At 55.3% G+C, this 10,496-nt stretch overlaps 1 protein-coding gene across 6 annotated transcripts in view; it reads left to right on the plus strand.

Annotated features, from left to right (window-relative positions):
• SCN5A (sodium channel, voltage-gated, type V, alpha subunit) overlaps window positions 1-10,496 on the plus strand; it is a 99,885-nt gene that overhangs the window by 19,911 nt on the left and 69,478 nt on the right. For 4 of the 6 annotated variants that reach the window (XM_006890588.1, XM_006890584.1, XM_006890586.1 and 1 more), the window contains exons 5-9: window positions 2,005-2,096; window positions 4,887-5,117; window positions 7,129-7,192; window positions 8,510-8,651; window positions 9,838-10,035. In XM_006890588.1, coding sequence (XP_006890650.1) covers window positions 2,005-2,096; window positions 4,887-5,117; window positions 7,129-7,192; window positions 8,510-8,651; window positions 9,838-10,035 — 727 coding nt within the window. Of the gene's footprint in view, window positions 1-2,004; window positions 2,097-2,237; window positions 2,330-4,886; window positions 5,118-7,128; window positions 7,193-8,509; window positions 8,652-9,837; window positions 10,036-10,496 lie in introns of all 6 variants that reach the window. The other 2 variants (XM_006890583.1, XM_006890585.1) reach the window with 1 other exon arrangement.

Consider the following 10,496-nt stretch of genomic DNA (forward strand, 5'->3'; position numbering starts at 1 on the left):
CCAGTGCACTGTCAGCGCCTCGGACACTGGACAGGGTGAAGGGGCCTGGAGGTCCAGACTGGCCGGAAGATGGAGCCCAGTGCACTGTCAGCCCCCCAGGCATTCACTGTGTCTCAGGGCTGCCACCTTGGATCTGATGTCACTCAGACGCTCTGGTCAGACATATGGCGGGACATCAGGAGTCCGCTGCCCTTTGTTAAACACTAGACACCTGCGGTTAAATGTCAGACACCTCGGAACCGAAGTCACTGGTTAAATATCACAAGTCCAGGTCTGTCCCAATGGCCTTGATCACACACTGTCCATGCATCTCTCAGACATTCTGTGGTCATGCGGTCTGTGGGCCGCATGTCCTCACGCCCTGCTTGGGAAGATTCTCCTTTCAGGACTGGCACCTTCTGTGCCCATGAAGGCCCTGGGTGGGGTGACTGCCCACTCTGTGGTGGCCACCACACTGGTCGGTCCTGCTGAGTATCCCTCAGATCTGGCTCTCTACCAGCCGCTCCGCGGGAGAAGGACAGGCAGTCTCCTCCCGTGCGATTAACTGCCTCTGAAACCCTCTGGAGGGTCAGCTGTGGGTCGGATCCAGCTCGACGGTCCACAGCAACAGCAGCAGACTGGCCCTCAAGGGAGGCCGTCCTCCTCTCAGCGTCTGTCCTCCTGCAGACATAAAGCGTCTTGACATGAGACTAGAGGTCCCTTCACCTTCTTCATTCCCCCCTTGTGCTGGCCGGTGGCTGTGAGTGGTTGAAGGACTGGATATCCCAGCAGCCTCCCTTCCCATCTGCTGGCAGCTGTCATGAGAACTCTGAACTCCCCATGGAATCTACCCTGAGATGTCAGGAACACCCGAGCTGCTCCGTGCACAGAGATTGCAATTGGAAGGGGCGGCCTTCCCTTCGTGGTCTCAGCCAGAATTTCAGGGCCCACAGCTGCAACAGCACCCACATCCTTCCTCAGTGACCAGACCGTCAAGTCCAAGTCATTGCCATGGAGTCAAGATCGAATCCTTGCCAACCCTCCTCCTGCAGTGATTCTGCAGAGGCTGTAAATCCTTCCGGAGAATATTCCTCGTCTTATTCCCTCGGAACAGTACATGGATTCGAACCACTTGCCTTTGGATTGACAGCACAACTCCTTACGCACTAGGCCTCTAGCGCCCCAGTGCCAGTGTGTCAACAAGGACTCACAGCCACTCTCTGGAGCGATGTTGTTGTTTATGTTGTGTGCTTTTGAGTAGAAGCTGGTTTTCAGAGGCCATAAATCACACGGGAGGAGCCCGCCGTCTTCCCACGGAGCAGCTCGTAGACTCAAATTGCATGCCTTTGGGATTGCAGCGCAGCTACTAGACCACCCAAAAAATCTAACTCCACTCACGTTAAGTTGATTCCAATGCATAACTACCCCAGAGAGTGGAGTAAGGTGCTCTTTTGGGTTCCGAAGGCTTAAATGTTTAGGAAGCCGACTGCCCCGGCTTCTCACACCGTGTAGCTGGGGATCCCAGATTACTGACATTTTAGTTAACAGCCCAGCACTTAACCCACTGCATCACCAGCACACCTTGTACTAAATACTAAACAGACCCAGAAAAACCAGGATGAAAACCCCCCTCGCGTCCTCCATCCCCTGACCTGAGTTTCCTGACTCAGAGCTCCCCCCCTTTCTCTCTGGCCTGCCTCCCCCCCACTTCCAGCCCAGACCCCCTTCTCTCTGGCATGCCCCCCCAAGTCCAGCCCTGCAGATGTGTCCATAGTCCCCTGTGGCATAGTTACTGTGGCAGGGTTTTCAGGGGACCATCCCGAGAGCTGCCTAGAGCTCATGGTGTGGACATCCTTGTAGCACCCCGGAGTGGATCCACAGGGTCAAGATGAGGAGGAAAACCCCGAGGGAATCTCCTGGGACCAGCCACCACCGTCCCTGGGGGAGGAGATGGGCGAGGGCTGGCGGGATGCCCGGCTAAGGTTTCGCTTTGTAATTCCCAATAACTGTGGTTTGATTCTGCAGGTATGTATCAGAAAATATAAAGCTAGGCAATTTGTCGGCTCTTCGAACTTTCAGAGTCCTGAGAGCTCTTAAAACTATTTCAGTTATCCCAGGTAAGATGCCGAGGCCCGGCCCTCGGGTCTCCACTCCAAGTGACTCTCTCTCTGTCTCCCCAACCCCTTCCTCCTGTGACCGTGTGCCTCCTTCCTGGCGTGTCATCACTGTCTCTTGTATGTGACTCTCCCTTGTTACAGATACACCACTGAGTTTGTGGACCTGGGCAATGTCTCAGCCTTACGCACCTTCCGAGTCCTCCGGGCCCTGAAAACTATATCGGTCATTTCAGGTGAAAATCAGGTTAAACGCCAGGGCTGGAGGGACCCGCCCGGCCTTCCCAGCCACCTGGGAGCCAAGGCGACCATTGCGAAGGTCCCTTCGGATGTGCCTGTCACCAGAATACCTTTCCCAGAGCTTGAGTGTGGGGGGCTGTGGGTGGTGGGCACAAGGTGCCCCCGCAAAGCTTCTGAAGGGGCTGGAGGCAGCCCACCCTCACAGGACCCCCAGAGGAGTACTGAGCGCCTCACAGCAGGGGCTGCACTTGAACCCAGCTCCTCCAGACAGAAGGCCAAATTCTTCCCAAGGTGGCCTGTTTCTTTTCGAAACTGCACCTTGACCTTTGAATAGCTTAAAAGTGTGTACAGGAATTACACGAACTGCTTCAGCTCAAAGCATTATTCTCTGAGAAGAAAGCCCAGAGAACTGTGTTTGAGGAGGCCCCCGTACACGTAGAGAACCAAAAGAGAAAATTCCAGTGCCGTCTCTTACGGCCAGGTGCCTTCTCCACCCTCTGATGATCCCCACTCATGCAGACCCCCAGTCCCCCCTTTGTGCAAAGAGTGTAATCTGTGGACAGGCACCATCCACCCTTGGCGTCTAACAGCCCTCGCTGCATGGTGCGATAGAAGTCTAGCAGACCATGCATGGTGGCCTCCGGAAGAAATCCTCCTTGGCAGATGTTGGCAATTATCCCTGGGGAAACTTCTAGATCCACACAGGCTCCCTGGAAAGCCATTCCTCCTCATCCATCGAGGAAAGCCCCTCTAAAGCTGTCTGATTTCTGCCCTCACCTTCTGTGATTCGCTGGTGCCACGTGGGAGTCAGTCTGTATCCTGAGTGCATTCACTCTTTCAGATTAAAGTTCAGTCGAAGCGTACAGGTCTTCCTGCTGTGAGGAGCTTGCTCTCAGAGGGTCCAAGGCCAGCAGCTCCTTCTGGAAGCCTTCTCTGAATTCAGCCCCTCTTGGAAGTGGAAAAAGCATTTCTTTGATGACGTTTGCTGGAGGCAGGTGGCCTGCCACCGTTCTAGGGAGGTGCTTGAGCTCAAGAGAAGGATTTCGTGGTCCAGAGAGCTGCATCATCCCCTCTTGCTTTGGAAAGTAGATCATTGCTGTATCAACGGCGGCTTCACCTGGACGAAGATGTAGCTTAAAGGCTGTACAAGAATATATTTTACTTTGTAAAAGAAGTTCCCACTTACTCTGTGTTCACACTGAGTCCTGCTTGTTCCCTCCTGGTTTTTGGCCGCTGTTCAGTCAGTTTTGACTTGACAGTCTAGTGCGACAGCAGAACTGGGCCGTAAGGTTTTCTGAATGAAGGCGCCGGAAACAGACCCCAGGTCTTGTTCTCACAGGTGGATTCGAACTGCCAACCTTCCAGTTAACTGCTGAGGGCTGAGCAATCATGCCATCAGGGCACCTACCTCCTCCCCCTCGCCTGCACCTGGTAATCCCTGTGCCCAGGTCCAGGCCCACCCAGTGCCAGGCAGTTGCCAACGCCAGCCAGGATGATTTCTGCTGTGAGCTCTGTGTGCCTCCTGAGCCTGGGCGGGCGGCAGCGTCCGGCACCACGTGGAGGGCGACCTGTCCCCTCTCCTGCGTGTTTGTCCGTCGCTGCCTCCTGGTTTCTGGGCCTCGGGCACCACAGCCACGGGTGCTCCTAACACATTAACCGGCTGGACGATGGATGGATGGGGCTTAATCTGAGATCTGGCCGCGTGGGAGGGCTGCGGGGGACAGGGCCCTGCTGCTGGTGAGCGAGCCCTGGCTCCTGGTGCTCCGCTCTGCTGCTCTCTGGCATCCGTGGGCCAGACGCGCCAACACGTGCTTGTCAGTCCCTCCGCTGTGTGTGGGGCTGGCTTCCGCTGGGAGCTGGGCCGGGCAACTAACCCATCACAGCCTGTCAGCTTTGGGGGCTGAACTGGACGGGGGTGGGACAGAGGGACACAGCAAGTGGGAAGGTACAATATAGGGGTGCACCTCCCCTGCCCTAGAACATTCCTCCACAGTGGGGCTTGAGGATGGCACGGGCCCCTTAGAACATTACCCACCATGGCCTTGCCAGACCCTCCCACAGCCCCCAGCACCCCCATACACCAGTCCTGGCTGGTCCCAGCTCTAGAGTTTTCCAGTTTGCTTGACCACTCCGGACCTCCTGGGCTGGCCACAAAGAGAAGGGGGTCAAGGGTCCCTTCCAGGGAGAGCTGAGTCTCTCCCCTTCTCAAGAAGAGCGCTGAGGCCCCTGCTTTGACTTGGGGCTCCTTTGAAGGTGTTAGCTTGGCATGTCTGGGGACTAGTCAGAGAGAGAGAGACTTTCAAGTTTTTACTTTAACCAAACAGCATGTTTTTTTCACAACCACGTTATGTATTTGGGTGGTGGAAAGAAAAGAAAACCAGGGCCCCTCTGAAGGTACAAGACCAGGAACATTTGAGAGGCAATGAATAGGGGGTTGGGACGTAAAGAACCTAAAGAAGGTCTCTCTCCTGCCCCACCCCGTGGAAGCTCACCCTGCCCCTGCCCCATCTCAGGCCCCCTGAGTGACCCGGCACTCCTCCTCGCCTCCCCCAGGCCTGAAGACCATCGTGGGCGCCCTCATCCAGTCTGTGAAGAAGCTGGCCGACGTCATGGTCCTCACCGTCTTCTGCCTCAGCGTCTTTGCCCTCATCGGCCTGCAGCTCTTCATGGGCAACCTGAGGCACAAGTGTGTGCGGGACTTTGTGGTGCTCAACGGCACCAACGGCTCGGTGGAGGGCAACGGCCAGGTCTGGGAATCCCTGGACCTGTACCTCAACCACGAAGGTGTGCACTCACTCGCTGCCCAGCTGGACGCCCAGAGAGCTCTTTGAGAGATGCCTGGGGCCGGGCGCCTCCACGCGGGCCTGTCTGGGGTCCTTCCATGCCCCACCTGATCTGCAGAGACCCAGTGTACACAGGGATCCCACACACGGCCCTTGGGGGCAGCAGGATAGGACAGGAGGGGAGAAGGTTAAGGGCCTGCTCTTGGAGTTCACAGACAGGCTGGTGGGACGATGCTTGAGAATTGATGTGGTTAGTGTCAGGTGGGTTAGAGGGAGGCCAGGCCCAGAGTGTCGAGAACGGTATAGTGCAGCTGGGGGGAGAGACGGTGAGTGTGAACTTAGGGGAAGGAGGGACCTGGAGCTTGGTGGTCGGTGAGATGTCAGAGTATAGGCTCCACCATTCAAGTGGAGAGGTTCCTAGTTAACTCGGGACTCTTCCCCAAGGTCCTAATTCCATCACCATGCACTTCCCAAGTGCCAGGACAGGGCCCAGGCAAGCTCTATAGTTGTGCAAAGTGGTGTGAGCGCTCACGTTGCCTTGCCCCCCAGCCCTGGGGCTGCCACCTCCTTACCCAGGCTACTGGCCAGTGCCCTCCATGTAGACCAGAGGGCGACTCTGGTGCCAGGCCAGATTTCAGACCTCAGCACATTGTGAAGGTAGATCCACTCACATAAGCCAGCAGCCCATTTATTTAAAAAAAAGAAAAGAAAGAAATATAGACACTCAGTATGTTTGTTGTGGGTTATCTGTAGTGTATAGAAAGAGACCTAATGGCAAAGCAGAAAAGGTCATTGGTTCAAACCCAGCAGTCATGCGATGGGAGAAATCTCTGACAGTCTGTTTCTGTAGATATTGTTGTTGTTATGTACCATTAAGTCAGAACTGACCCATAGCTGACCCTCCAAAGAGTTTTCAGAGGCAGTTCATCGTACGGGAGGTGATTGCCCATCTTAATGCCTCGGAACAGCTGGCGTATTTGAACCGTGTGCCTTTGGATTGGCAGTGCAGTTCCTTACCACTAAGCCACCAGAGCTCCCTGGGGCAAGTCTCCTCTGTCCTCCAGGCTTCTGTGATCAGAATCAGCCCCACAGCAAAGCGCAGAACTGTACACACTGCACAGCATGATTCCACAGCTTCTCTTTCACCAGGGTCTCTGCGGGACTCTGGGAGGAAGTGCTTGCTGGGTTTCTGCACCCGCAGATCCGGTCTAGTGCTCAGGAAGTGGAATTTCTCACCACTCCCTAGTTGGCGCCCTGGATGCTGGGCTTCGAGAAGCACTGCCCTAGTCGGTGGGAGCTCTGGTGGTTTAGTGGTAAGGAGTTGGCACAGTTTGAAGCCACCAGCTGCCCTGGAGCAGAGATAGGCAGTAGTCAGTCTCCTCCCATGTAGTTTACTGACTCTAAACGCACTGGAAGGTCAGCTATGTGTCGGTTCTGGTACCTGAAACAACCCTAAGGTCAAGTAATAGAGCCCGATGATGACTGGACAGTGGCCACAGAGAGGAGAGAAGAGGGCCTGGAGTCCTGGATCTCACCGGGACCAATCCAGGCTCCCTCCCCACCTGACCACACCCGACTGTTGTCATGGTGAGCGAGGCTGGCCACACTTCTGCCCGTTTCAGACAGAGAAAGTGGGTCCAGAGCTGGGCAGTTGTCTGCCACAGCCCCATGGTCATTCAGCAGTAGATCCGGAAGTCTTCCCAGAGCCCTACCTTGGCCCTTGTTGGCCCGTTGAGTGGTTTGGAGTGGGAGCCGAAGCCCCCCACCCCCACCCCTAAGGACGGCTGAGCCCCTGCTGAGGACTTCCTGTGCTCTCAAATGCATGGGAGACGTGTCAGCTGGAGGTCTGAGGAGGAGCAGGAGAAGGTCAGGGAGGTGGCCAGGGTGGCCTTGGACAGAGGAACAGGGGGCAGGGCAGAGGCAGATATCAGAAAGATCACCACCTGTGTCTGGGCCTCTCTAAGACCCTGGGTGCAGGTGAGGGCCCCTCATGATTGAATCCTCTCTTCTAGATAATTACCTGTTGAAGAATGGTACCTCGGACGTGCTACTGTGTGGGAACAGTTCAGACGCCGGGTATGTGGCGCCCTCCCTTTTGCCCGGCTGAGGGGTACAGGGTCTTCTAGTGCTTTCTCTACTGGTGGTGTGTTTTGTTTATGCACCTGAGCGCTGGGACAGTTAGGGCCTGGCTTTCCCATCAGCTTCTACCCCTCCTCACCTTGGGGGAGACAGCTCTGCAGGAGGTAGAGAAAGGGCAGGGGCAGAGGGACAGAAAAGACTAACACAGCCTTGGAAACAAGCCAAGGGCGGGGGGGTTCCTCACTAGCCCAGTCCTGCAGCCCTGGCTCTATTCCTTCTAGAAGATTCTTCAGGCTGCTCTGTCAGGGATGAGTGGGGTCCCCAGAAGCCTGGATGCTCTTCGAGGGGATGCAGGGCCCGAGTAGGGCACCCCGAGGTGCCCCGTGGTCCTCTATAGCCTCTGAGGTTGGGACAATGTGGCTGTGACGTGGGGTATCAGAGGAGGTGGCACGCAGACCACCCTGGTTGCTGGTGCTCATTGGAGTTCTGTTCCCAGAGCTCTAAGTAGGAGGTTCCAGAGCCACGCTTTGCGGCCTCCTTGTTGCTAAGGAGACTGTCTAGAAGGCCTTAGGGTATTAGCAGGTCCAGAGGCCTCTGGTTCTCCTGGCTGCATCCTCCAGCTAGCTAAGTCTGTTTGTCTGTTTTGCTCTCTCTCTCTCTCTCTCTCTCTCTCTCTCTCTCTCTCTCTCTCTTCCCCTCCCTCCCTCCCTCCCTCTCTCCATATACATGGGAGAAGCCTCCTTTTGGGAGAGAAACTGTCACCTCCAGTTTCATGAATGGAGGCTCTGCCTCAGCTGAACTAACCCCGGGCAACGGAACAGCTTCAGCGACATGTCAGGTCACTCCAAAGCCCAGGGGCTCTGACGCTGAAATAGCTTCATTCGTGGGCTATTCTCTGAATCTGTTCTAGAACCCCTTGGGCATTTAGGTGCCTGCTGTAGACGTGGCCACACCCCAGCCCACCCACCCCAGAATCACTCCCCAACCTCAGGGCCTGACCTTTGCCCTCTCTGCGTCCTGTTCTGCCCAGGCCTCTGCTCTCCCTGTCCGCCTGCTCTGTGCTCCCCATGGGTGACGGGCAGAGGGAGAGATGGGAGCCAGACTCTTGGAAGAGGTGTCATGTGGACATAAGGGGGACACCAAAATACAATGGAAAGAGGAGTTGGTGCCTGGTGGGGGCACAGTACAAGCATGATGGAGGCAGAGCCTGGCAACGGGCAGTAGGTTGTGAAGCCAAGGCTCACAGAGCGGTGGGCATGTGCTGGGCTTCCCAGGGAGTGTAGCTCAGGGCATTGCCGCCTCTCTGAACTGCAGGACATGTCCTGAGGGCTACCGGTGCCTGAAGGCAGGTCAGAACCCTGACCACGGCTACACCAGCTTCGACTCCTTCGCCTGGGCCTTCCTGGCTCTCTTCCGCCTGATGACACAGGACTGCTGGGAACGTCTCTACCAGCAGGTGCGTGTGGAACGTGGGGCCCAGGACTCTGCACCGGGGACCGGCCAGGCCAGAAAAGGCCCCAGAGGCTTCCCCACCGGCAGACCTGGGGGAGGGCAGGAGCAGGACAGGGCTTCCATCTTCCTTTACCGATTGTGGACAACAGCTCTGCTTACAGTGACAGCGGGACGTTGTATTTGAGAAATGAGAATCCAGAAAAAAAGAGACTTTGTTTCACTTGTGACCAATATTCCATCCTTTATATGGAACACAGGATGCTCTGGTGGCATAGTCTGTAGGAGTTGTGTTGCTAACTCTTTCTTCCTGTTCGGTGAGTGGACACTCCTCCCTTTGACCCCACCAGGTTTTCGATGCTGTAAATCTCAGTGGCAGGAGATGATGTCATCCTATCCCTTCAACAAACAGTGGGTTCAAACAGCTGAGCTTTGAGTTAAACCCTCAACGCTTAACCTCATAGACAGCTCCTCTGTCTCACCTGTGCATCTCACCTCCTTCTTGTACTTTATAAACCGTAAAAACACAAACCCTCAAACTTGTTGCCATCAAGTTGACACCAAGCCGTAGCTGACCTGCCAGCAGGTTTTCAAGGCGGTGGATTGCACGGGAGATTCCCCGTCTTTCTCCTGTGGAGTCGCTGGTGGATTTGAACCACCAAAGACGCATACCCTTTGGGCTGGCAGTGCACCTTCCTACAGATTAGACCACAAGACTCCCCTCTTCTACCTTCTGTTGGCGTTGTTTACCATCAAGTTAGATCTGACTCATAGCTGGCCCTCCAGCGGGTTTTCAGAGGCAGTAAATTGCACAGTAGGAGACTGCCCAGCTTTCTCCCATGGAGCAAGCAGCTGGTGAATTTGAACCATGTACGTTGGGGTTGGCAGCACAACTCCTTACCACTAAGCCACCAGAGCTCCCTGTGGTATGGGACGTTCCTCCCCTATGAATGAAACACTCCTCTTTACATGGGTTGTTCTGTGTCCCTCTATGAATAGGACACTCGCCCTCTTGTGAAGGTCATTCTCTAGAGAGTGGGACAGCCCTCCTATGATGGGACGTGACATCCCCCCCAGAGATGGGTCTGTCTCCCCACCCACGCAGTGGCTGTCTGACCCCTGCATAGTCGGGCTGTGTGACGAGGCAAAGCCGTGAGTGAACTCTGTTGCTTTCCTCTCCCACCCCTCCCCAGACCCTGAGGTCTGCAGGGAAGATCTACATGATCTTCTTCATGCTCGTCATCTTCCTGGGCTCCTTCTACCTGGTGAATCTGATCCTGGCTGTGGTCGCCATGGCCTATGAGGAACAAAACCAAGCCACCATCGCCGAGACTGAGGAGAAGGAAAAGCGCTTCCAGGAAGCCATGGAGATGCTCAAGAAAGAGCACGAGGTGGGTGAGCGGTGCAACCAAAGGGCTTTCAGACCAAACTTTCACCTAACTGGATGCCTGTGCACATGGTGCTTATTCGGTAAAGCTGGTCTCTTTGTGCCTGGTGTGTGCTGGGTAAAGCTGGTCTCTCTATGTGTGGTACATGCTGGGTAAAGCTGGTCTCTCTATGTGCTGCATGCTGGGTAAAACTGGTCTCTGTATGTATATATATGATGTATCCTGGGTAAAGCGGAAGTCTATGTGTGGTGCATGCTGGGTAAAGCTGGTCTCTATATGTGTGGTGCATGCTGGGTAAAGCTGATCTTTCTGCACTTGGTGCATCCTGGGTTAAGCTAGTCTCTCAATACATGGTTCCTGCTGGGAAAGCTGGTCTCTCGATGCATGGTGCATGATGGGTAAAGTTGGTCTTTCTGTGCCTGGTGCATACTGGGTAAACCTGGTCTCTCGATGCATGGTGCATG

The sequence above is a fragment of the Elephantulus edwardii genome, unplaced genomic scaffold (assembly GCF_000299155.1).
Source record: "Elephantulus edwardii isolate Elephantulus edwardi_28Jun2011 unplaced genomic scaffold, EleEdw1.0 scaffold00091, whole genome shotgun sequence".
Lineage (NCBI taxonomy): Eukaryota > Metazoa > Chordata > Mammalia > Macroscelidea > Macroscelididae > Elephantulus > Elephantulus edwardii.